Source organism: Chaetodon auriga, chromosome 3, assembly GCF_051107435.1.
Source record: "Chaetodon auriga isolate fChaAug3 chromosome 3, fChaAug3.hap1, whole genome shotgun sequence".
In the NCBI taxonomy this organism is placed as follows: Eukaryota; Metazoa; Chordata; class Actinopteri; order Chaetodontiformes; family Chaetodontidae; genus Chaetodon; species Chaetodon auriga.
Window position 1 is genome coordinate 848,098 of NC_135076.1, and position 27,170 is coordinate 875,267.

The following is a 27,170-nucleotide window of genomic DNA, read 5'->3' on the forward strand; positions in this document are numbered from 1 at the left end:
AGTCAGCAGAGTAAGTCTACCCCAGGATTTCCAACAGGGGCGTATTCATAATGTCACATATGCTACATATATTTGCTTCGTTGTCCACGCGTCTCAGAAGTTGAACATTTTGCCTGCCAAGCTTGGTTGACTTGCTCAGATTGTGTATATTTGTTAATTTTCCCTTGATTTTTATGCCTCTACAATGGGTAAGTAGGCTTCATACTCTGGAGTCTGCATCAGGTTTTCTATTTTGAGAATTACCGAATCCTCTCCTGACTTTCTGCCTGGCTCAAACGGGTAAGTTGCACTTAGACTTTGACACGTCGTCCGTCAAAAATAGACTTGTCAGAGCGTAGATATGCTTCTGAGACGGTGGAAATGCACTCACTGACTGGAACGGCAGCAATCAGCTCCATCATATGCGTCACGGGTAGAACGTGGACATTACGTGCCTGGTGGAAATTGGGGGTCACTATAACAAATTCATTTGTGTTTTCTTTGATCACTGTTCACCTCCTGAACTCAACCAAGCTCACCCCCCTGTCAGTCTTGTCAAGTCTGTGAAACTGACATCAGCTCAGATGCCAAAATCAAGAAAGTGTCAACAGTATTATTTAAATCATTTATCTTTAGCTTCAACACTGTCAGAAGTGGTACTTCCCAGCACTACTTCTTTGGTCCAGCTAAAACTGTTGACATTGAATTCTGTTGATTATCCTGTGTGAGGTTGTGGTTGGGAAGACATTCCTGCTGAGTCTCAAATGTTCGTTTTCAACAGGTTCCCTTCACACCCATTGTACAGAGGTGGCAGCAAAAATCTTAAAAACATGAGGACACATCACTTGCACGAAATGTGACAAAATATTAGGGCTGCAACTAATGATTAATTTCATTGTCAATTAATCTTTTGATTATTTCCTTGATTAATTGTTTGGTCCATAAAATGTCAAAAAATTGTGAACAATGTCAGTAAGTGTTTTCCAAAGCCCTAGACGGAGTCCTTAAATGTCCTGTTTTGTCCACAACCCAAAGATAATACGTTTATGTCATAGAAGAGTAAATAATATAAAAAATATCCACATTTAAGAACCTAAAATGAGAATTCAGACTTTTTTTCCCTTTAAATTACTCAAACTGATTAATCGATTACCAAAATAGTTATGATTAATTTAATAGTTGATAGCTAAACAATTAATCGATTAATCATTACAGCTCTCGAAAATATTTTACTGTGTGTGTTTTGGATGAACTGAACCTTTAAGCCTGGATATAAAATTATACAAGAGAAGAATAATAAAATCCTTTTCATGAAACCTTTGGAAAAAACACAAGGCACAAGACAGGATGCACACATTATCTTCTACTTCAATATTTCTCACCGTCACTGACTGTCTAGCCTTAAGGACAAACTTTGGGGAGAACCTGTAGATGACCTCATCCCCATTGTCAACCTGTCTCTTCAACCTCCAGTTGCCCAAAGGCTGGTCCTACAAAACACGAGAAAAAAGTACAGAATCCTAACTGTTAACCACAAACCTATACATACACAATGTTTTTGCTGAATGTATCATTTAAATCATTTATCTTTAGCAGGAGGAGGCTGAGGTTTTTTGTCTACCTTACATGATCAGCATTTACTGTAGCCTTGGTAGAATAATTACAGACTTAATAAAGTTATATGTAATTTGTGTAAAAATGTGCTATATATAATATGTGATGCTACTAATAACCAACTGCTTTTGTCTGCATAGACTAGACTAAATATGGAACAGTTTTGTATTTCTAGTCTTAGTCCAGTCTTACACACCTGCTCAGAATCATTGGTCAGTGTGACCGCGTTTCCGTCCATGTCGGTGGGTGATATGGTGACTGCTCCTGTGGCCTGTTCTGATACCAGCAGTTGCTCCTCCACTCTTCCCACCTCTGGTACATCCTTAGCCTCGACTCTCTTCCTCTTGGAGGAGCGGGAGGAGGAAGATCCTGTTATCCTAGAAACAGTGACTCGAGGCGATGGGCTGGGGGACAGCTTCAGTCTGAAAATGGCACAACAGCATAAACTCTGACTAATTCACATTTCAACTCCAAAAAATAGCACCACTCTGGGACAATCAAACTTCAAATCTGGGACTGACTTCTATGTAGCACCATGTATCCTAGGCCTGTTAGTGTGTAAGTTGTAAATGGGCTACTTTTCTAGTCTGACGACCACTCAAAGCACTTTTGACAACACAAGTCTGCATTCACCCATTCACACACACACATTTGTATGATGGTGGCTAGGCCACCTTCTCACTACAAGCCTTAACATTCATACAAACTTACACACCAATGGCACAGCATTTGGGGGTTCAGTATCTTCCCCATGGATACTTTGACATGTAGACCAGGGATTGAGCCACCAACCATCTGATAAGTGGCCAACCCATCTACCTCCTGAGTCTGCTGTGTGTGTATTGTACCTGTGCTCCTCTCCCTCCAGCAGTTTCCTGTATGCATTGATTTCCATATCTAGGGCAAGCTTCACATCTAACAGCTCCTGATATTCATTGAGCTGTGCATTCATCCTCTCTCTCAGGTCATTCATCTCTTGTTCTTTTCCTTCGATAGCATGGCGGTGCTTGTCCCGCTCTGTTGACAGAATTTCCTCCAGCTCTCTGATACGATCCTCTGAGGAAGTCAACTACAAACACAAACACACACACACACACACACATCCAACCAGCATAACCGTGAATTAGCTTAATAGCAATACAAAAGGTAAAAGTACCTGAAATTGTGACAGTTGTGGAAGAGGTCTATATTTGTTAGTATAGGCTCATTAAGCAGTACCTGTTTCTGCATGGCATTCAGCTGATATCCAAGGCTCTCTATTCTCGTACGAGACTCCAGCAGCTCCTCCCTGGCTGTGCTTATTGCCTTGTCATTAATCTCTGAGGACACCTTGGCATTATCCAACTAGAGGGAGACAGATTTTGTGTGAGAAAGTTCTCCATGCATCTTCGAGCAGTGTGCAGCTGATTCTCAGCGCAAGGACAGCCAACTTCCACAGGGAAAAAAATGGGACTGGAGCACACTGGCAAAGTCTTGTTTTCCCTTGGAAGACTATGTGTTAGAGTCAGAGTGTGAACACAAAAAAAAATTATTTGTTTCTCACCTTGGCCTGGAAGGTTTGCTCCAGTTCTTCCTTATAAAGAGAGACTTGCTCATCATGTTGTCTCCTTAGGTCCTGGTGGGAACAGACAAATCTGATTGATGCTAATTGTCAAATAAAAATTGAAAATTGACAAACATCTGTGTATATCAAACATTTCATTTTCATACCGCCTTAGGAAATTTTCAGTTGGTTTCTGTCATCAGATACGTATGATTCCGGCAAAAAGAGACACAAAATCTGATGAAATTTATAAAACTGAGACTTTGTGAAAAACTGTGTGGGCGAATAGTCTGACAGCTTGAACAGTTTTTCAACACCCAATAGCAAGGGATTCAGTCACTGTCTACAATTCATATGATCACCAAAACTTAGTTTGAGAGAATCAGGAGAACTTTCTGCATGTAAGGGGCAAGATTGAAAACCAAAACTGATTGATGCTAATTGTCAAATAAAAATTGAAAATTGACAAATGTCTGTGTATATCAAACATTTCATTTTCATACTGCCTTAGGAAATTTTCAGTTGGTTTCTGTCATCAGATACGTATGATTCCGGCAAAAAGAGACACAAAATCTGATGTAATTTATTAAAACTGAGACCTGATTTTTTCCAGGTTGGTAGTTCTTAAATTTAACTGAATATATTTAAGACTTTTACGGACCTGCAGACACTCTGCCACATGAATTATCACATTCACAGTGAGTAAGTGAGTTGTGAGAGACTCATCCCACCAAAACTCAAGACTGAACACCACAGGAAATCATTCCTGCCTGTGGCCATCAACCTGTACAACTCCTCTCTCTGAATGGCCCTTGGACTTTTCACTGCCTGTTAGATCACACATATTTATACTGATATTATCTGATACATATTTGACCAAATTCAATTTTGCACATTCTTCTGTATATACTCTGTTTATTTTTTCTCAGTATATATATTTTGTTTTATATTTTGTTTGACATCTATATTCTCAGTATAAATATTTCGTTTTTATATTTGCTTTTGATATATAGACTTTCTTTCTCTTTTCTTTCTTTTCTAATTTTATTCTTGTAAGGAGCACCTGCAACAAAAACACTTTCCCCTCGGGGATCAATAAAGGAATTCTGATTGTGGAATTCTGAAGTGTTTCAAAAGCCCAACCAACATGATAATAATTTGTGGTAATGTGCAAATATAATGAGATGGTCTTAGCTACATTTCTAATACTGTAACATGGGGAAGCACACTTAAAGGTTTAAAATTTCCACATACTTTTACAATGTGCAGAGGGAAATCAGAGCTCTCCATAAGCACCGGCTGCCAGCCCAGCTGGCTACTTTGTTATATTAAATTTTGATTCTAATACAATCGTTTTCATTTATAAGTTGCAACTGGCTATGCATTTTATGACCACTAGAGTACCTCAAAACAATACAAGCATGATAACAGAGAAACATGCCTATCTGTCTGTGTCAGTCTGGCACCTACATACTCTAAATATTTGTGTGTGTTTGACATATTTTAGCAAATTAACTAATGACAAAACACATCACAAATGGAGTGATTGCACAAACAGGGGACATCCTCATTAGACAGGCCGCTTCAGAAATACCAGTGGCAGCAACTTAATAACAGCATTAAGAAGTCCAAAGTGTTGTGGTTTCTGTATACACCACACTGACTTTCATGGGATTTATTATATGTAAATAACAATCTGATATTGGAAAGGATACTTCGGCACGTGGACTGCCAAGGCCAGGAATTGAACCACCAACCTTGACGACCGCTCTACCTCCTAAGCCACTGCCGCCCCATGTTAAACACATAGTAGCATTCTTTATCTTTAATCTATCTATCTATCTATCTTGTTTTTATTGGCCAGGCCTACCACAGACAGGACAGCTGCTGTATATTTATCCCCGAACATACCTGTAAAGCTTGTGCCAGTTTGAACTCATAGTCCTGTCTGACTCCAGAGTCCACCTCCACTATTCTCTGCTCCTGTCGACGCCGAGACTCACGCACCTCCTGAACACAAGAAGAAAGATGGGAGTGCAACTGGGAGAAATTCTGAATGCTACAGAAATTTAACACATTTGGTATGAAAACAATTGCTCTGCTTTGGATGCAGAATCCTGATTCCAAAAAAGTTGGGATGCTATGCAAAACCTACATGAAACAGAATGCAATGACCTTAAAATCCTTTTTGAACTATTCAGTTCAACTGAATACAGTAAAAAGATAAGATTTTAATGTTCAAACTGATACATTGTTTTCTGTAAATATACATTCATCCCAAACTGTGATGCCTGCAACATGTTCCAAAAAATTGTGATAAGGGCAACATAAGACTGCAAAAGCTGCAGAATAAAACACCTGTTTGCAACATTACACAGATAATTTGGGGGTGGCAGGTTAACAGATAGGTTAATTGGTAACAGCATCATGGTTGGGTATGAAAGGGGTATCCTTTAAAGGTTCAGTTATTCACAAGCAAAGACAGAAGGAGGTTCATGACTTTGTGAAAAACTGTGTGGGCAAATAGTCTGACAGCTTGAACAGTTTTTCAACACCCAATAGCAAGGGATTCAGTCACTGTCTACAATTCATATGATCACCAAAACTCAGTTTGAGAGAATCAGGAGAACTTTCTGCATGTAAGGGCAAGGTTGAAAACCAAAACTGTGACCTTCAATCCCTCAGGTGGCACCTGCATTAAAAACCGACATGACTGTATAAAAGATATTACTACATGGGCTACACACCACTGTCTGTTCAACACAGTTGCAAACCAGAAACCACACCCCACACACTGGTCCAGTGCTGCTAAATAAGCCAGATAGACACTTGCTGTAGAGCAGTGTTTCCCAAACTTTTTTGAGCCACAGCACATATTTTATATTGGAAAAATGTCACGGCATACCACCATACAAAAATACTCAGTGTGAAACCTGGTCCTGTTTAGTTGAACACAAAGCTGATATTCTTGCAGGAATTGAATAAAGACACACAAGAAGATCTTCCTCAACAGCTCTGAGTCTCTCTCTCTTTTTTCGTCTTTATAGCAGTAATGCTTGAAAAGCCCAGCTTGCATAGATAGGTTGTCGAGAAAGGGAGCGGAGCTGTTTACCTATTGTCTCACACAGTGCACACTGTTGACACCCTGCCATTTCTGGGTGTGTGGGAACATATCAAGGTTGGCACTTTCCACATGTTGTTTCCAGAGCTGCACCTTTGAACAAAATCCCTGTAGTTTATTTTTTATACTTGTAAGCAGGTTTTCATTTCGGCCTTGCATTTGTGTGTTCAGGCCATTCAGATGACATCGTCGTCATCATACTTCTCATTAGGGGTGGAACGGTTCAAAAAAGTCACGGTTCGGTGTGTATCACGGTATGAGGTCTACGGTTTACGGTTTTGTACGTTTTTTTGGGTTTTTTTTTTTTACTTTTTATCTTGGCCCCATAATACACACCATTACACCAGTGGAACACTGTAATAATCACTGAAAAGATTTTACTACCACAGTACTACACAACTATGAAATTACAGTGCCTTTAGTAATATCCTTGGTCCTTGCCATTCTGGTAACAGCCAATTTATAACAGGGGTAAAGTCTCAAGTTAATTGCCATTTACCTTAACTAACCATATTTTAGGATACAGCAAAAGGGTATAAAATTATAGTTATAATGTAATAATAATGCAGAGGTTCAATTGCCTCTAAGCACACTCTTTTATTTCAGAAACTTAGTATTTTGATAGAGCAAGAAGGAAGACATGGATTATTTCAACATGTTTTACATTTATTACTCAAAAAAGTGTCAGGAATGTTTGCTGCCATCTGGTGGCATCTACAGGAACAGACGAAGTCTTTTGAACAGAAGAACACACAATTGCCTGAGAACATGAGGCTGTAAACATAATGAGCCCACCATCCAACCAGCTCAACAGAAAACAAAATCAACAACTCTAATCCCTGAGAGCGAATATGTGTATTGTTTCACTTGAAATTAAAGTGCAGTGCTTTGAAACATATGGTTTAAAAAAGAAACATATGGATTAAAAACAATAAAAAATCTAAACATAAAGTGCCACTCTTATATTTTAAAAAAATCTCAACTTAAATTGCCACTCTTATATTAAAACAATACAAAAAATACAGAAAGGTTCAATTAAATATTGCAATAAACCTTAACACTGCACTGTTAATAACAGCCCTCCCCCTTTCACTTAATTCTCATATTTTTTTGCAAGAAAATCAGTTTGTCTACATTTTCTGGCAAGAGACGAGACCTACTTGCCGTGACAATGTCCCCTGCTGTAGAAAAAACCCGCTCACTTGGCACAGATGTGCCTGGGACAGCCAGGTCACGTTGTGCCAACTTCGCCACATGCGGTGTCTGCAGCCAGAGGTTGTTTAAATGCCGCGCTGATGGTAAAGGGCTTTTTGGCAGGCGCTCCTCTCCTCCCCTCCACTAACACACTTGGGTGATATCTGCGCAAATGGCTGGCCATGTTTGAAGTGTTTCCATCAGCGTACGGAACATGCATTCTGCAATGCTTGCATATCGTGGCCGTTCGATCCACGCTTTTTTTGCCAGCATCATCATAAGTGACGCGGAATCCGAAATGGTCCCACACACCTGACTTAAATGACGATGGTGCATCCTCTATGTCCGGCCTAGGCGGCCCGCCTTCCTCACTTCCACTTGCCATGTTTGTACACGCTGCTCCTCCTTGCTTTGGTTTCGCTTCTTTGGCGCGAATGATAACCACGTGGTAACATACGGGCTACAATGCGCACGTCGAACGTCTGGTCACCAAAAAAACTTAAACCGTGGACACCGTACGGTTTACACATGCCCCGTGCCGTGAGAAGCAAAGCGTACGGTTCGGTTTGTCCACATAAACCCTACCATGCCTACTTCTCATATGTCAAAAACACTTTAAGCTCCTCCCGCAGCTCATACACATGGGCTAAAACTCTGCCATGAGACAGCCACTGGACCTCCGTGTGGAGCAATACCTGAAAAAAAGTTTAAGTTTACTTGGAACCATGGTACTGTTGGACAGCTTTTTCCCGTACACCAGGCATAGCGGAGTTGGCTTGGTTGGTTCCCGAGTAAAAGTAAATCCAAAAGCGAGATAACTTTCATTGTATTGTCTTGAGCTCACCATTTGCTTTGTCTGACCACTACTCATGCTAGGGCCTTCATCTGGGTCAGAAATTTCTCCAGGACCCAGGTCAGATTGAGTGCTTTTTCTTTTCAAATATTTATCCATTGCTATTACCTGCACTGTCTCACTTGAAGCATGACTATGTACTTTCGTATTCAGTGCAATACGTCCAGCTGCTGGACATATTGTGCTGATACACTGCCCTCTGTGGAAGAGCATTTAATTGTTCTGCCTGTCACTACACGCCATTCACTTAGAGTACCAATCAGGTGAAATTGGATAATCTTCCAAGGCACACCCGATGATTTTTCACAGCGCACTGATGTTTCGAAGCACAGCGCAGGGCTCTACACTAACTTTTCTACTGGTAGCACTGGTGCGACCAACTTTCTCAGTTGGTCGCACCAGCACATGATTTTCCTATGAACTGGGCACTTGCCTTGTCATTGGCATAGGTTGGGTTTACATTCAGCCCGTTTTTTTTTCATCAGTGCGATCTGGGATTTGAATTGTGTGAACGGGAGTTCCTCTTTCGCTATGTTATAGGCAGTGTTAAACTTAATGACCATTTCGTTCTCTTCTGTTGAGCGATTCCTCTCATCCATCCGCTGAAAAAAGTCGGGAGGGGCTCAGTGTTTCGGGTGATGCATTGGTCCCGACAGGTCGTCTGATTCGGCACCTTTTGCTGGCTCTACCTAACCACCAGTCTCCTCCTCCCTCTCCTTATTTAGTTTTTGGGAAAAAAATCAGCAATAGACCGCTTCATTTTTGAGAATAGCGAAACGCTAGTCTTGGTGTCTTGAAGTTCTGTGCGCTGCGCGTGTACGCGACGGCTTATGTGCACGCGACGGCGCTGTCTCAACAGGAGAGAGTGCAGGTGGAGGCGGCTGACTAAGCTAGTGAAAAAAAGGACGACTTTCAACCACAATGTCTAACACGGAGCAATAAAACTGATGCGCTCGCACGAACGCGACCAGACGAAATTCTTACTCGCAAACTCTGAAAAAAAGGTCGCATATGCGACCATTTTGGTCGCAGTCTCAAGCCCTGCATTGGTTGGGAATTACTGCTGTAGAGCACAGCTATACTCAACTATCAAGTAATAGAGTATTAAATACCAACAAATAAATGAAATGACTTACCAAACAATCAGTAAAGAAATGCAGGTTCCACAGAAGTTTCCCCTCGTTCAGTCCCCTATGTGCTAAGATCTGACCCTGTGGCGTAATACAGTGCAATGCACAGTTGGCCATATGGGCTTATGGTAGGCATATGGAAGTTCTATAGAAAATACAATACCAAATGTGGTGCCACCTTTTTCAGGGGGATTAACTATGTTTTGTTGCTGTCCTTGTCTACAGCTGTACATTTCTTTGCTTCCATGCCGGTACTACTTCACTATATTTTCATAATGGGGCCACGCCAACCACCATTTTCTGCAGGTAATATAAAGACTATGCATAAGAACCTCATTTTAGGTCAAGGCCACTTTGGCCTTTGATAAATACAAGTTTATTGGGCCATTATTGGGCCGTAACAGGTTAAAAAGGGGTGTCACCGTGCCCTCCTCCCCAACCAGTCAAGGCAGATGGCCGCCTACCCAGTGCTTGGTTCTTCTTTCTGCCTGTTAAAAGGAAGTTTTTCCTGATCACTGTTGCCAAGTGCTTGCTCATGGGGGAATTGCTGGGTCTTTGTAGATAAAGAGTATGGTCTGTTCCAGCTCTACACAGCAAGTGTCCAGAGACACTTGTGATTTGGTGCTATATAAATAAAACTGAATTGAACTGCAATCGCAGTAAGTGATAATTACATGTTATGAAGACAAAATGGTACCAAATCAACAATTGGGAGTCAGTGTACTGGAAAACAGAACTGAGTTTATTAAAAATGTAATCTGAATGGGACTTTTCCACCAAATGCTGTTTTGTATTATTTATTTATTTAAATTTATTAGTTATTTATTTTTATTTTTTTGAATGTGAACAACTTATAATGAATACATATTAAGTCAATAAAATGGCTCAGGGTGATCAAGATTAAACTGAACAAATTTCAACATCCATGCAAATATTAGCATTTGAGTCCAAGATCAAGTAGCAAATATGACTTAAAACACTTTTACTCATTAAACATTCAACACTAAGAACAGATGCCACATGTTGAAATATTAGCCGTTTCTGGATGAATTAATGTTACATAAAAGGGAAGCTAAAAAAAGGGCAATGAGAATGCTAAGCTTTAAAATTTCATCAAGAGTCATTACACTATCAAGCATATCATATTTAGGAAAGTCATTTTCCCCGGGCGCCAGGCGGCTGGCAGCCCACTGCTCCTGGTCTGCCGCGGAGGAGGGACGGACCAGGATGGGTCAAAAGCGGAGGAAGAATTTCACCAAAAGCATGGCGTGTCTGTGCATGTGCATGTAGTGTGACGAATAAAGGATGTCTTTCTTTCTTTCTTTCTTTCTTTTCTTAAAAATACACACAAAAAGTGCAACCATTACCTGCATACTGCCGTTGGGAACTGAGTACAATTAGATGATATTGAGCACAGTCAGCCATAGTAAGTTATCAATATAAACACACACATTATTAGACTGTAAACCATTAATCAAACCAATAACTAAGTGCAGTCAATGACTGTCTGACAACCTTATTTCTTAAAGTGACTTTGGTGGAAAATTTTCCCTGGAGAGCACAGAGAGTTTCTGTTTAATTCAAGTACTGTATGTATATTTTTTAATGTTTGATCACCACCGTAGAAACACTAGGTCAGTGCTTGTGCTTTACAAAGGCAACGAGACTTGCTTGAGGTTCTAGAAGATATTTCCACTCCAAAAGGCTTCTTCAGTTCTAACTGACTTGTGGGGAGTCCCAGGCATTTATTCTCTTGCAGGATCATTGACACACCCAGGCATCATGTGAGCCATTAGGGTCACATGAGTCATGGGTATTAAGCTGCCTGGGGAAGGATCTCAGGACTGCATTGTAAGTGGCTGATAAGTGGTGTCATACACCACCTCCTCTGTTCAGTGATGATCACTGCAGTTTGACATGCCAAGCTCATCTGAGATGATACAAAGTAGAAAAGTGTGCTGTGATCTGAGTCCACATTTCAAACTGTTTTTGGAGATCATGGACATTGTGTCCTCTGAGCTATGGAGGAACATGACCACCCTAATTGCTACCAGCTCAAAAGCCAGCAGCTGTGGTATGGTATGGGGGTGTGTTGGCACCCATGGCATGGGTAACTCAGTCCATTAATATTTAAATAGAGGTTTTGGAGCAACGTAAATTGCCATCCAGATTAAGTCCTTTTCATGGATGTCTTTGCTTATTCAAAGAAGAGAGGGTTTGTAGTAAAAGAGTGCAGGTACTCAACGCTCCTGCCTGCAGTCCAGATCTGTTTCCCATTGAAAATCTGTGACGCATGAACTGCAAAATATGACAACAGAGACCCTGAACTGTTGTGCAACTCAAGTTGTATATCAAACAAGGATGGGGAAGAATTTCAGTTTTACTTCAACAACACTTCAACTTCAACAATTAGTGTCCTCTGATCCTAAAGGCTTACGTAATGCTGTTGAAAGAAAAGGTGATGCAACACAGCCGCAACATCAAATTCAAACTGAGTGCACATTTACAAAAGGCAAAAGTTTAGCGGTTTGAACATTAAATATCTTGTCTTTGTAATGTATTGAATTGAATTGAATAAAGATCAAAAAGGATTTGCAATTCATGGCATTCTGTTTTATGTATATTTCACACAGCATCCCAACCTTTTGGGAATCAGGGTTGTATTTCAATTAGGATTAGTGATTGTATTCTAAATACTCTGCATACATGCAACTGTTATTAAACCTGTCGCAGTTTTAGTCTGTTTTTCACCTGTTGACCTTCACCAAGTAATTTTAATAATTTCATCATCAAAATCATCAACCTAGACCCCATCCCAACTAAGTTGTCGTGACTAGTCGACTAATCGTGGCAGCCCTACAGATGATACCCAGCTATATTTATGAATGAAGCCAGAAGAAACCAATCAGTTAACTAGACTACAAGTGTGTCTTCAGGATATAAAGACTTGGATGACCTGCAATTTTCTGATGCTAAACTTGGATGAAACTGAAGTTATAGGACTAGGCCCTAAACACCTGATGACGTAGCAGTTATGGATGGCATTGTGCTGCCCTCCAGCACCACTGTAAAGAATCTGGGAGTTATGTTTGATTACAAGTACCTGGGGGTACATATTGACAATAAACTGGACTGGGCAAAGAACACTGACACTCTCTACAGGAAGGGCCAGAGTCGTCTCTATTTTCTGAGGTGACTGAGATCATTCAACATCTGCCGGATTATGCTCAGGATTTTCTATGAGTCTGTGGTGGCTAGTGCTATTCTCTACGCTGTTGCATGCTGGGGCAGCAGGCTGAGGATGGCGGACGCCAACAGACTCAACAAACTGATCCGCAAGGCCAGTGACGTTGTGGGGATAAAGTGTGACTCTCTGACGGTGGTGTCAGAGAGGAGGATGCTGACTAAGCTACGGACTATCTTGGACAACGTCTCACACTCACTTCATGATGTGCTGGCCAGGCACAGGAGTACATTCAGTGAGAAACTAATCACACCAAAACTCAAGACTGAACGCCACAGGAAATCATTCCTGCCTGTGGCCATCAACCTGTACAACTTCTCCCACTGAATGGCCCTTGGATTTTTCACTGCTTGTAGATCACACATTTTTATATTGATATTATCTGATACATATTTGACCAAAATCAGTTTTGCACATCCTTCAGTATATACTCTGTTTATTTTTTCTCAGTATATATATTTTGTTTTTATATTTGCTTTAAATATATATATATATATATATATATATATATATATATATATATATATTTGTTTATTTATTTTTTTTATTTCTCTTTTCTTTCTTTTCTAATTTTTTTCTTGCAAGGAGCACCTGCAACAAAAACAATTTCCCCTTGGGGATCAATAAAGGAATTCTGATTCTGATCAGGACATGTCCTTTCACTCCCATGCGAAACAAATTTCAAGGACTGCCTTTTTACACCTACGTAACATTGCAAAAATTAGGCACATCCTGTCTCAAAATGATGCAGAAAAAATAGTCCATGCATTCGTAACTTCCAGGTTGGATTATTGCAATTCCTTACTATCAGGCTGCCTAAATTTGTTGCTGAGTATTCTCCAGTTGCTCCAGAACGCTGCAGCATGTGTTCTGACAAAAATGAGGAAGAGAGATCATATTTCTCCAATATTAGCCACTCTGCACTGGCTCCCTGTTAAGTTGAGAATAGAATTTAAAATTCTCCTCCTTACTTACAAAGCCATAAATGGTCACGCACCATCTTATCTTGAAGAGCTCATAGGAGCCTGGTTTTGCTGAGGTTTCTGCCTGTTAAAAGTTTTCCTCGCCACTGTTGCCAAGTGCTTGCTCATGAGGGAATTGTTGGGTCATGGCCTGTACCAGCTCTATATGGAAAGTGTCCTGAGACAACTTCGGTTGTGATTTGGCGCTATACAAATAAAATTGAATTGAACTGAATGAATTGAATTGAATACGCAATTGTTGTATAGTAGCTATGTTTATGGCAGTGACCATAATTGGGACTTGAAGGATAAATGATGTGTTTCAACAGAAAAAAATTAAAATATAATGAAACTATAGTTACCTTTCTTGTTTTTCCATTTTTATTCAGGTACTTTTTGTAACAAAAGAATTTCCATTTCCATTTGATAACCATTGTTCAAACTACTAGCTAATAGTTTCTGTCCTGCGGGCTAACAGATGTCACTGATAGCTAGACAGTAGGGGGTTGGACTTATGTAAATGAGATGCAATGAGCAGCACTGTGTTACCTGGCTCCCCTGGTAGGTGAGAATCTTTCAGGCTGGATTTCTCACTAAAGTAGTTTGAGGAGTGCCTACATTCAAATGGCCACATCTTCTTCAAATATTTTCAGATTTCCATGTGTTAGACATCGTTGGAAAGCTTAGAAACTACACTTTCAGAATCTGTAAATAACTCAAAATCTCCCCCGGGAGACTTGTGCTGGTTTTCTCGTGGCTGGTCACATCTGGTTGTGGGTTGCTATTTTGTCCAGTGAGAAAAAAAATTCAATCTATCTAAATTTAAATGTAACAAGTTATCAATGCCATTTGTGAAGTTAAATAAGCAGTTTCCTTTAGGATTTGGTAACTCCAGAGGGGAATTTGTCATTTATTAATGAATTTTAAAGGTAACTGCTAGAATAGTTGATAATGAAAACAATGATTTGTAGTGGTCACGTGCACGTCACTGCCCATCACACACCACAAACATTCCTTACCTCTTCAAACATGCTCTTCCTGAACTCCAGCTCTTCACTCAGTGACTGACAGCGGTTCTCCAAGTCTACACGCATCAGTGTCTCTGCCTCCAATTGGCGCTTAGCAACAGCATGGCTATCCTCTGCCTATACAACAACACGCTGTTATTAACATTAGCACAAGGACAAGTCAACAAAAAAATTAACACAGGATTTGCGTTATCTGTTTAAAAATGTTAGAAAGTTAAAGGGCAGATGGTAGCCTCTCTCCTCTACTGTGGTTCCAGTGAAGAGATCTTTATTTCTGAACAGTCATAACAGGGTGTCTGGGAAGATGCCTTGCATATTGTGAGTGTGTGTGTGGGTGTGTGTGGTTTCTGAAAGGAGGAGAAAAAACACAAGAATATAATGCAAACCAATTAGCAACAGTTGCGTATAAGGAATTCACTACTATGTACTGCATTGGACACAAAGCGGAATTATGAGATCATCAGGGGTAATTAGTTGGAGGGCTGACATATTTAAGCCTCTCCGGTCAAGAAGTGAAATTTTTCATACTCTACATGCTGGTTTCCCTGGCTGCCTCTTGCTCATCTCAATATTTTCACATCTAACTCAGTGAATTAGGGATATATTTTGATCAAACCAGAGTTGGTGATTGTGGTGGAAGAAGGGAAAGATGAACCAAGAAAGTTTTGATGAGTTGTATTTTGCTTCTGTCGAGTTTCAATTAAATGTATTTTTACAATGATAAAATGATCATTTCTGTAAAAAGAGTTGGGTGGCTTTGGCGAGCTGGTGGCTGTTTCTGGTTAAACAAAAAGGATCGTACTTGTAAACAAAAAGGTCTATTTGTCAGGATCTTTTCCATAATGTTTTCATAATCAGTGGCAAATCGAGCACTTTTAGTGGAAGTACACTGACAGTGCAAAAACACTAGGAGGGATTACATTGTGGCCCGTTTAGCGACCACAACTCCCAATTTCAACTACTGTTGTCCACATTAGTCACCCCTCCAAACATCTAAGACTTCATTTCCTTTCCTGCAGTTGTAAATCTAGCTGTGAGACTACATACCACACAAAAATTGCTATTTATATTTAAGATAATCAAAGCCTCCAGGAGGGTCAGAAGACAGGACAAGACTAACAAGTGACTGCAAATGGCGCTGAGATTACACAGCCCACTCTAACAGCAAGAATTACAACCCCTTCTGTGCCTGGTACTTAACCTCTAAAATTTTGGCTTAAACTTTCTCATACAGAAGAATAACGTTTCTTAACTTTCTGTACCCCAAGCAGCTTCTGGGCATTTATTGGCTGCTGTCATATTTTTAGCCAATTTGGGCTTGTTTTTCACTGCAGTGTAGAAGTCCTGCACCTCTATGGAAAAATCACAATCATGGCTAGGAGCAAACTATTGAACTATTTACATTTTTAAAACCTCTACTTAGAACCTCTCTTGTCCTCACCTCCTGGCTGCTGGTTCCCCTCCTGCAGTTCAGCTGAAGTTTCACTGAATTTCTGTCATGTGACTGCTGGTCTCAGCCAAGTTATTCAAGGAAAAGAATCCAACATTGCTGCTAGACCGATAGAACCCAAGACCGATGACCTGCTATACTAAATGATGTGTTGGAAGACACATCGCCATCCTTCACTCTGGGACACTTTCCTGGACATTTAAAACCCCCTCCTTCTGAACTCTATCCTCCTCTCCCCAAAAAAAGAAAACTCTTTTCAGGGAAACACGTACAGTGCATTCGGAAAGTATTCACACCCCTTCACTTTCCCCACATTTTGCTATGTTACAGCCTTTTTCCAAAATGGATTAAATTCCTTTTTTGTCTCATCAATCTACACACAATACCCCATAATGACAAAGTGAAAAGGGTTTTTAAGAATTTTTTGCAAATTTATTAAAAATAAAGAACTGAAATATCACATGTACATTAAGTATTCATACCCTTTACTCAGTACTTTGTTGAGGCACCCTTGGCAGTGATTACAGCCTCAAGTCTTCTTCGTAAATGTATTTGGGGTATTTCTCCCATTCTTCTCTGCAGATCCTCTCAAGCTCTGTCAGGTTAGATGGGGAGCATCGCTGCACAGCTATTTTCAGGTCTTTCCAGAGATGTTCAATTGGGTTCAAGTCTGGGCTCTGGCTGGGCCACTCAAGGACATTCACAGACTTGTCCCAATGCCACTCCTTCGTTGTCTTGGCTATGTGCTTAGGGTCGTTGTCCTGTAGGACGGTAAACCTTTGCCCCAGTCTGAGGTCCTGAGCACTCTGGAGCAGGTTTTCATCAAGGATCTCTTTGTACTTTGCTCCGTTAATCTTTCCCTCGAATCTGACTGGTTTCCCAGTTCCTGCCGCTGAAAAACATCCCCACAGCATGATGAGATGCGCCTGGTTTCCTCCAGACGTGATGCTTGGCATTCAGGCCAAAGAGTTAAACCTTGTTTCTTATGGTGCCAAAAGGCACCTAAAGGACTCCAAGGGGGTCATGTGCCTTTTCCAAGCGGGCTGTCATGTGCCTTTTGCTGAGTAGAGGCTTCCGTCTGGCCACTCTACCATAAAGGCCTGATTGGTGGTGTGCTGCAGACATGGTTGTTCTTCTGATAGGCTCTCCCATCTCCACGGACGAACACTGGAGCTCTGTCAGGGTGACTATCGCGTTCTTGGTCACCTTCCTGACCAAGGCTCTTTTACCCCGATTGCTCAGTTTGGCAGGCGGCCAGCTCTAGGCAGAGTCCTGGTGGTTCTAAATTTCTTCCATTTATGAATGATGGAGGCCGCTGTGCTCACAGGGACCTTCAGTGTTGTGGAAATTTTTCTGTACCTTTCCCCAGATCTGTGCCTTGATACAATCTTGTCTTGGAGGTCTTCAGACAATTCCTTTGACTCCATGGTTTGTTTTCTGCTCTGACATGCACTGTCAACAGTGGGACCTTATATGGACGGGTGTGTGCCTTTCCAAATCATGTCCAATCAATTGAGTCTACTATAGGTGGACTCCAATCAAGTTGTAGAAACATCTCAAGGATGATCAGTGGAAACAGGATTCACCTGAGCTCAATTTTGAGTGTCATAGCAAATGGTGTGAATACTTATGTACATGTGATATTTCAGTTTTTTATTTTTAATAAATTATCAAAAGTTCTAAAAAAAACTTTTTCACTTTGTCATTATGGGGTATTATGTGTAGGTTGATGAGACAAAAAAGGAATTTAATCCATTTTGGAAAAAGGCTGTAACATAACAAAACATGGGGAAAGTGAAGGGGTGTGAATACTTTCCAAATGCATTGTATACTCTTAAAAATGCTATTATGATTTTACTTAACTACTTTTTTTCTTGTTTGATTGTGTATATGTTGTGTAACTATATTAGAAGTTTGCTAATGTATATAACAAAAGAGTAATGTATGACAGAAGTGCTCAGATTGTTATTCTAAGTGTCTCACTGCATTATGAAAATAATCCCTGCAACAACATACCTATATGCTAAAGTATAAGATCCTTTTAACAGAAGCATCCGCTACATCACTCTGACCGAAGTCACCAAACACAGAAACAGTAATCTTATCAATGTAAAATACACTTCAAACTTGAAAGAAACTGAATAAAAATTGTCGTTCCACTTTTCCAACAATCATCACCAACTCTGGTAAGGTTGAATTAAATCCTTAATTCACTGAGTTAGATGTGAAGATATTGGCAGACGAGTGAAAGGACGGGCAGACATCAGAGAAGCAGCCATGGAGAAACCATGTTAAGTCAGAATGTTTTCACATCTAACTCTGGAATTATTTGCAACGCAAATTATGACTGGAGAGATTTAAATACTTACATGAATTATCAGATAATGGAAACACTGATTCCATATTCTGTTCAGGGGTTGCTGGTACAAGCCTTCTGTAACAACTAAGCAATATCAAGATATAGCAATAAGATCAATGACCACTTAAATTTAAACAGCAAAGCTCTCATTCACTTGAGAATTAAGGCTGTCTTTCTTCAATGCTGCTCTGAGATGGGGAACATTTCACCATACTGTTGAATGTGTTTATTAATTACAATAAGCATTCAGTGTGTTGCATGTTTTCAGGAAGCAAAATGCAGGCCTTGACTAAATATATTCTACATACATTTCAATACGCTTTAAATATGAAAAGAAAAACACTTTCATTTATTCCATCTATTTATCAAAGTTCTTGGGAAACAGGACATTTCCCAGGATTAAGGCCTATTACTGACATTACTCAAAAAAGAAAATGAGATGCTACCAAGCAGACTAATCACAGTTGCTGTGGTCTGTGTTATTAGATTTTATGCATCTATAATGAAACACTATCTTTAAACCACACTCAGACTTGAGACTATTCATCCCTCTCAAGTTTCTCTCTTCACACCTTTTTCTGAACAGAAAACCTTGCAGTACACACCTTAGCCAGCAGGCTACTGACATCAGCCAGTTCAGAAGTCAGAGCAGCATTCTGGCTTAGAGCTGTAGAAAGAGCTGCTTCACTCTTGTTCAGCTGGCCTTCCAAACCACTGGCCCTGGACACCGCTGCAGCAAGATCACTATCTTTCTTCTTGGCACTGGAACACAAGGACAGAGGTTGGAGAAGATAATCAATGCTTCAAACTGGCCATTGACCCTGTCCTTCCAAGTGACACTGATTCCAAATGCTTACCAAGTCACCATATTGATCTGATCTCAAACAATATGACATGTGTGACAGGACTTTTAATGAATATTATAAATTTGAATATATAATCAAATTAAAGAAAAAATGCACATACTCGATCGTGAAAATTAATGTTCAACTGTGGAGACAAAAAAAGCAGAATCACCATGCTGTATGCTCTGAATGCACTGCATGATGGACAGGAGTCACAAAACCAAAGCTTCTTTTTAAACATAAAAATCTGTTTAAATCCGACATATCTTAATCTCTCGTCATAATGTGCAGTGAAAATTATTCCTGAGTTCGATGTGAAAATATTCACAGTTTTTGCTGCTTATCTGATGTCCGTTTTTTCCCAATTAAGGGTTTATTTCTACGATGAACAAAGAAGGTTTTAGTCAGTTATATTTTGTTTGTTTTGAGTTTGAATGAAGTGTGCTTTCCAATAACAAAATTACTGTTTCTGTAAATGGAGTCTAGAGATGTAGTGACTGTTTCATGTTAAACAAAAAGGATCTCTTTAACATATTTGTAGGGATCCTTTCCATAATGTCAGACACTTACAATAACAACCTGATCCAGTCAGTGGCAAAAACAAGCACTTTTAGTGGAAGTACACTGACAGTGCAAAAACACTAGGAGGGATTACATTGCGACTCGTTTAGCAACCACAGCTCCCAATTTCAAAAACTGTTGTCCACATTAGTCACTTACACACAGAATAAGGTCCATAAACATGTAAGATTTGACCAGAATCCGCAAATGCCTGGATAGACTAATTCACAGATAATATTTGACACCATGTCAATTTTACTGATTGAAAATATAATCTAGGTCAATCTGATGCAAGCGTAGGTAATCTGTAATCTGTAGAGCTTTATGACATCTTTATGTTGAAATAAACATACCTATGCAAGAGGTATGTCTCTCGTATTGTATTTTTCTGTCTTATGGGTATAGTGTGCAAAAATTGATATTCGAATGAACCAATGTGTGATTTTTTTTTTTGAAGGAAAAATCGAACGTAATTTTTCGCCAATGATGATAAGATAAGATAAGATGGACTTTATTTATCCCACAATGGGGGGAAATTCACATGTTACAGCAGACAGAGTGCAAGAAGTCAGAGGACAAGAAGACAAGAAAATATTGCACAAGTGTTATATACCCTATGGCAATTTACAATATATACAATACTTACACCCTTATTTATTTATATGTACTACTCATTTAAAAATGACGATTGCACATGAAAACAGGAAAAAATGTGAGATGTGATCAGTACAACTTGCATTTGAGTTGATGTTATTGTGCACTGTTATACAGTCTGACAGCCCGAATGTGTAATAATTAGATGTACAGCAACATATTACCAGCGCGTGGCTTCTTCAAGCTCAGCCTGAGCCTTGCCCAGGTCTATCTGGAGCCTGGCTCTCTCTCTAGCAGTTTCATCCAAAACCCGTCGAGCATCAGCTAACTCCGCCTCATAAAGAGCCTTCAGGCCTGTCACCTAAAGAGAAGGACATACAACTTCATTAGTACTTCATGGCTTGGATAGGTGGGGGGAAAAAACAAAAATTACAATTAACTGATTGACTGTTGTGGGGTGAATCTGCAACCAGTCTTCCAAGATATGACGTCCTGGAAATAAATGTGAAATAAAAACGATGTTAGCCAAGTTGACGTCAAGACGAGCCTTCTCACCCCCTGCATGACACGGTGGAGGCCTTAAGCAGCTCCTTCAGCAACAGACTGTTGTATCCACTGGCTGTCAGACTGTTTAACTCTAGCATCATCTAATGTAGCACCATGTTGCTGTTGTTTCACATCATAACATCACAAACCTACTTATTGCACTACTCCTTTATTTAGGTGATCATGCAGTATTATCCACTACATCTGTGCAACTTATCTTGTGAAAACACACACACACACACACACACACACACACACACATAAATATTATACCTTCTGTCCTTCCAGTTGGTACAATTACCTGTTATGCTTGATATTGCAATTCAGTAGACTTTAGAAAATGCTAATGGTTTGCACCATAGTATGGCTGCATTGAGACAGGCCACAGCATTTTATGAAAAATTATTCACATCCACACATTTACTTGAAAGTGACTTAATCTTTTGTTTTAAAAATGTAGGAAATGCAGCAAATTTGAACTTGGCTAAACTTTTGCCACAACTCAATGCACACTGCTGATAGATTCTTTTGTACTGCAAACAACTAATTTCTTCTGTACTTATAATGAATGACACAATGATTGATGATCCCTTTCAAGAGTTGTACAGTCCTGTCTCATAGTACTATAAACAGCTGTGCATCTGTTAAACCCTAGAGAGGTTTTACCATTACCCACCAGGCACGCAACCAACACAAACTCAAGGGCAGTAGGAAACAGTGCAAACTAAAATGACATTAGGTTTTCATCTGACGTTTCTGAAATATGCTGAAATGTTTCAAGCTAATATAGTACGTCAAGTGAAGTACGCATAACGCTAAATTCATGTTCATAGATTGGACCGCACAATCCCCCCGGTCCACTTTCGTTTGATACAGATTGGGAAATGCAGTAGCATATATGTGTTATTAAATTCTACAAAGTCGCCAAGCGAATGTAGTTAACTGCCGTGTTGATTACACGTTTTAATGACAAACTGCCACCCGTTACTAATTACAAGTAACGTGGGTTAGTCATCGTTATTCATTAGTATTTCTTCATAATCAATGTAATCGAATTTCTCTCAACATGCGGAAAGGGTGTTTAGCTTGATTAAAGGTAGCTAAGACTTACGTCAAGTGATCCGATGTTGACTTAACGCGGATGGGTGCAAACAGTTCAAGCTGGTGTTGACTCACCTCTCTAGTCGTCACCTCCTCTTTCTCAGACACTTTGACCATTAGCCGGTCGTTCTCCAGTTCCAATGCACGGACACGATCGATATATACGGCCAGTCTATCGTTCAGGTGCTGCAAATCTTGTTTTTCTTGTAAGCGCGAAATCCGAGTTGGGGAGAGAGGTGTAACATTAGAGGCCACCGACCGGCCAGCTTCACGGCTTGGGGTAGCTGTCGCCATAACGGTTCTCACTTCGAATAGGATAAAACGTATTTGCTATACTCCTTAAGTGACGACACAAAAAAAGGTTGCCTTCTCAATTAACGAAACGATGTCAATGAATGAGCTGTTACTCAGCGTAAGCAATGTCTCTGATAGTTTCAGTGATGTGAGTCCAAGATGGCCGACACCGCTATCAGAACCGCGCCAAAACCAGAGGACCCTTCCTGTTTCGCAAAGGATGGTGGGACAATGAAAGAAAGAAAGAAAGAAAGAAAGAAAGAAAGAAAGAAAGAAAGAAAGAAAGAAAGAAAGAAAGCCGTGGAGCATGTTTTCTTATTTGTGAAACTACACTAACTTAAGTTTCACCACAGTGTGTGCATGAAATTTTGCAGTTAAATCTTTGTACACTCAATTATGAATGGAGAAGAGAAGTAGTGGTTCAGGAGTGTCATTGTAATTTGTTCACATAATTTCTAAATGGAGTGATTACCTTTCCATTTTAATGCACTTCAGAACATATGTCATTACGTGAATGCATTTACTGACGTAACGTCACGTTCACGCCTTTGCATCAATGTTCAAATGCACTTTGAAACATTCAACAGTAAATTAATGCATCACTGTAGTATTTATATATTTTGAGTATTGGAGAGCAATTCTTCATTACCCTCCCAAAATATGTAGCTAAGGCTAACAATTACTTATGAAAAGAAGTGTTTCTACTCAACTTACTGTGATAATTGTGTTGATGCTACATGTTATTCAGTGCTGACCCTCCCTGTTACCTTGTGACGCAGGTGAATTTGTGAGATCATGCAAGCAGAATCCATCATGTCGGGTTTTAAGGTATTCGCATGTGGCCGAACCATGGTTCAGACTAATTGGCATCCTCTGAGGCACTGCTGGCAGCTACACATGGGGTGCCATTTGTAAAGTTGGTCATGCTGTAAATAACCTGCAACATTTTGTCACATTTAGCTTCAAATCATGTTTTAAAAAGTGGTGTGAATTTTTGAAAGTCACCTTTTAGCACATTTAACACAATATTTGTTAACTTTGAAAATTTATTAAATAATTAAATCTAAATCTAAATGTTAAATCTAAATGTTTAATCTAAAAGTTAAATCTAAATCTAAATGTCATGCCTAAATGTTAAATCTAAATCTAAATCTAAATATTAAATCTAAATGTTTAATCTAAATGTTAAATCTAAATCTAAAAGTTAAATCTAAATGTTATGCCTAAAAACTAAATATTTAAGTAATATGCAAATTCAAGAACCGAAGTACCAAACCGGAAGTACCAAAATAAAAGCTCAAGGAGGTCAAAGTCTGTTTATAGTGTCAAATAATGAATAAACAGCGATCTTTTCTGGAGAAATTGACTCTTAGACATAGATTACAGTTATAATAACTACCCAAAATAACAAACCCGTTTAGAGAAACTATATTTTACGAGTTTTTAGTGTCACTTTTTTGCGGGACTAAAAACCTGCAGCCACAGACACATTTAACATTTAGATTAAACATTTAGATTTGATATTTAGATTTAGATTTAACATTTAGGTGTAACATTTAGATTTAACATTTAGATTTAGATTTAACTTTTAGATTTAGATTAAACATTTAGATTTAGACTTAACTTTTAGATTAAACATTTAGATTTAACATTTAGATTTAGATTTAATTATTTAATAAATTTTCAAAGTTAACAAATATTGTGTTAAATGTGCTAAAAAAGTGACTTTCAAAAATTCACACCACTTTTTAAAACATGATTTGAAGCTAAATGTGACAAAATGTTGCTGTTATTTTCAGCATGACCAACTTTACAAACGGCACCCCATAGCTACAGGTAAGTGTGATTCAGGTGTGCTGACAGCAACACTGTTTGTGCAGAAATAACATTGATGACTCCTAAAGCAACAGTGACTTGGATGAGAGATGGCAGAAGGAAGGTGACAGTTGAGGAAGTGAGTTAGGAGAGACGGAAGTATGTTGCAGGAGTTATGTAGAGTAGGATGAGGTTAGGAGAAAAATATACAAAAAGAAACAAAAAGCTTAGAAACAAAAAGACAGTCATTGCAATGGGAGAACAGCTTTAGAGGAAAGGAGGAAAAATGATGAGAAGGTAATTGTTAAACTTGCAATGTGCAAGAGGGGCTTCTTTCAGAAATTGGAATCCAATAAGATAAGACTTTACTGATCCCATACTGAGGAAATTCACTTGTTACGAAGCAAGAATAAAAGGGAGAGGACTTTTTTATTCATTGATCAGCACCCCTATTTCCCACAGTTATGGTTATGAGTAAAGCATTTTGTTCGATGTAAAATATTTACATTCACATTTACACCCAAGGGATTTCTGCACGTTACGATTAGATAGCAAATAGCAAGTAATTTGGTGCCCCCTTTGGATATTTGTTCGAACGCATACAATGGTTCACAGCTCAGATTGTCTTAAGGAGGAGACCAGACAGTGTAATGGAATCTTAATTGAGAATCCCAAAATATCATAGAAAAGGAGATGTCAGGAAATTGCTAGTGCTCATCAAACAACTCCTGGGAAAGATGGCATATGTTATAAAATGTTGGCACAATTTTGTACTAAAAAGCACTGAGTCGTTTGTTTTCTTTCTGAGAGTTTATTCTGACGCTGCCTGCTGTCTCAAGTGTGAGATGACAAGAAAGAGCCCAGAGCAGGAGAAGTTGTTAGATTATCAGAATCAGAATCAGGATCAGAATTCTTTTATTGATCCCCGAGGGGAAATTATTTGTGGTGCAGGTGCTCCTTACAAGAATAAAGTTAGAAAAGGAAGAAAAGAGAAAGAAAATATATATATAAAAAGCAAATATCAAAAACAAAATATTTATACTGAGACAAATATTTATAGTGAAATATATATATAAAACAAAATATACAACAAATATAAAACAAAATCTAAAACAAAATATATATACTGAGAAAAATAAACAGAGTATATACAGAGGATGTGTAAAATTGAATTTGGTCAAAAATGTATCAGTATAATATAATATCAGGCAGTGAAAAGTCCAAGGGCCATTCAGAGGGAGGAGTTGTACAGGTTGATGGCCACAGGCAGGAATGATTTCCTGCGGCGTTCAGTCTTGAGTTTTGGTGGGTTGAGTCTCTCACTGTGCCTGGCCAGCACATCATGAAGTGGGTGTGAGACGTTGTCCAAGATAGTCCGTAGCTTAGTCAGCATCCTCCTCTCTGGCACCACCATCAGAGACTCACACTCCATTCCCACAACGTCACTGGCCTTGCGGATCAGTTTGTTGAGTCTGTTGGCGTCCGCCATCCCCAGCCTGCTGCCCCAGCACGCAACAGCGTAGAGAATAGCACTTGCCACCACAGACTCATAGAAAATCCTGAGCATAGTCTGGCAGATGTTGAAGGACCTCAGTTGCCTCAGAAAATAGAGACAACTCTGGCCCTTCCTGTAGAGAGCGTCAGTGTTCTTTGTCCAGTCCAGTTTATTGTCATTATGTACCCCCAGGTACTTGTAATCCTCCACAATGTCCACACTGACTCCCTGGATGGAAACAAGGGTCACTGGTACCTTGGTTCTCCTCAGGTTCACTACCAGCTCCTTAGTCTTTTCCACGTTTAGTTGCAGATGGCTCTGCTCACACCATGTGACAAAGTTGTCCACAACAACCCTGGACTCATCCTCATCATCCTCACTGATACATCCAACTATCACAGAGTCATCAGAAAACTTCTGAAGATGGCAGGTCTCTGTGCAATAGTTGAAGTCCGTGGTATAGAGGGTGAAGAGTAAGGGAGAGAGGACAGTCCCCTGTGGGGTCCCAGTGTTGGTGACCATTCTGTCGGACACACAGTGTTGCAGGTGCAAGTACTGTGGTCTGCCAGTCAGGTAGTCCACAATCCAGAACACTAGGGGGCGTCCACCTGCATTGCTGTCAGCTTGTCACCCAGTGGAGCTGGACGAATGGTGTTAAATGTACTGGAGAAGTCAAAAAACATAACCCTCACAGTGCTCGCCGGCTTGTCCAGGTTGACGTGGACATGATTGAGCAGGTGGATGATGGCATCCTCAAGTCCAAGTCGCAAACTGGAGGGGGTCCAAGAGTGGCTTGACCATGGGCCAGAGCTGCTCCAGGACAAGTCTCTCCAGGGTCTTCATGATGTGGGACGTCAGTGCCACAGGTCTGTAGTCCTTGGAGGCCTACAGTGTCAAATGTATTAAAAAACAGATTCAGTTCATTGGCCCTGTCAATGCTGCCTTCAACTCCTCTGTTGTTAGTTGTTCTGAAGCCAGTGATTGTCTTCATTCCACTCCAGACCTCTCTCAAGTTGTTCCGCTGGAGTTTCCACTCCAGCTTTCTCCTGTATTTCTCCTTAGCCTCGTTGATTTCACCTTCAGTTCCCCCTGTATTGTTCTCGCCTCCTCCCTGTTACCCACACAGAAAGCCCTCTTCTTCTCATTGAGGATGACTTTGATGTCCTTTGTCACCTACGGCTTGTTATTTGGATAACAATGGACAATCCTGGCTGGGTCAATGGAGTCCACACAGAAAGTGATATAGTCCATGATGCACTCTGTGAGCTCATCAATGTCCTCCCCATGCGGCTCACAGAGTGCCTGCCAGTCTGTCACCTCAAAACAGCCCTGCAGTGTCTCGTATGTCTTCTCTGACCATCTCCTCACTGTCCTTGTGGTTGCAGGCTAACTCTTCACCAGAGGCATATAACAGGGATTGAGGTGCACAAGGTTGTGGTCTG

At 39.9% G+C, this 27,170-nt stretch overlaps 1 protein-coding gene across 2 annotated transcripts in view; it reads right to left on the reverse strand.

Annotated features, from left to right (window-relative positions):
• lmnb2 (lamin B2) overlaps window positions 1-22,601 on the reverse strand; it is a 39,456-nt gene extending 16,855 nt beyond the window's left edge. The window contains exons 1-10 of one of the 2 annotated variants that reach the window (XM_076727304.1): window positions 22,200-22,601; window positions 20,702-20,838; window positions 19,083-19,239; window positions 14,660-14,785; window positions 5,048-5,146; window positions 3,137-3,208; window positions 2,812-2,937; window positions 2,442-2,662; window positions 1,790-2,015; window positions 1,362-1,469 (exon numbers count right to left, since the gene is read on the reverse strand). In XM_076727304.1, coding sequence (XP_076583419.1) covers window positions 1,362-1,469; window positions 1,790-2,015; window positions 2,442-2,662; window positions 2,812-2,937; window positions 3,137-3,208; window positions 5,048-5,146; window positions 14,660-14,785; window positions 19,083-19,239; window positions 20,702-20,838; window positions 22,200-22,418 — 1,491 coding nt within the window. In that variant the 5' untranslated portion in view covers window positions 22,419-22,601. The remainder of the gene's footprint in view (window positions 1-1,361; window positions 1,470-1,789; window positions 2,016-2,441; window positions 2,663-2,811; window positions 2,938-3,136; window positions 3,209-5,047; window positions 5,147-14,659; window positions 14,786-19,082; window positions 19,240-20,701; window positions 20,839-22,199) is intronic. The other variant, XM_076727303.1, reaches the window with a different exon arrangement.
• Between the last annotated feature and the right edge of the window lie 4,569 nt (window positions 22,602-27,170).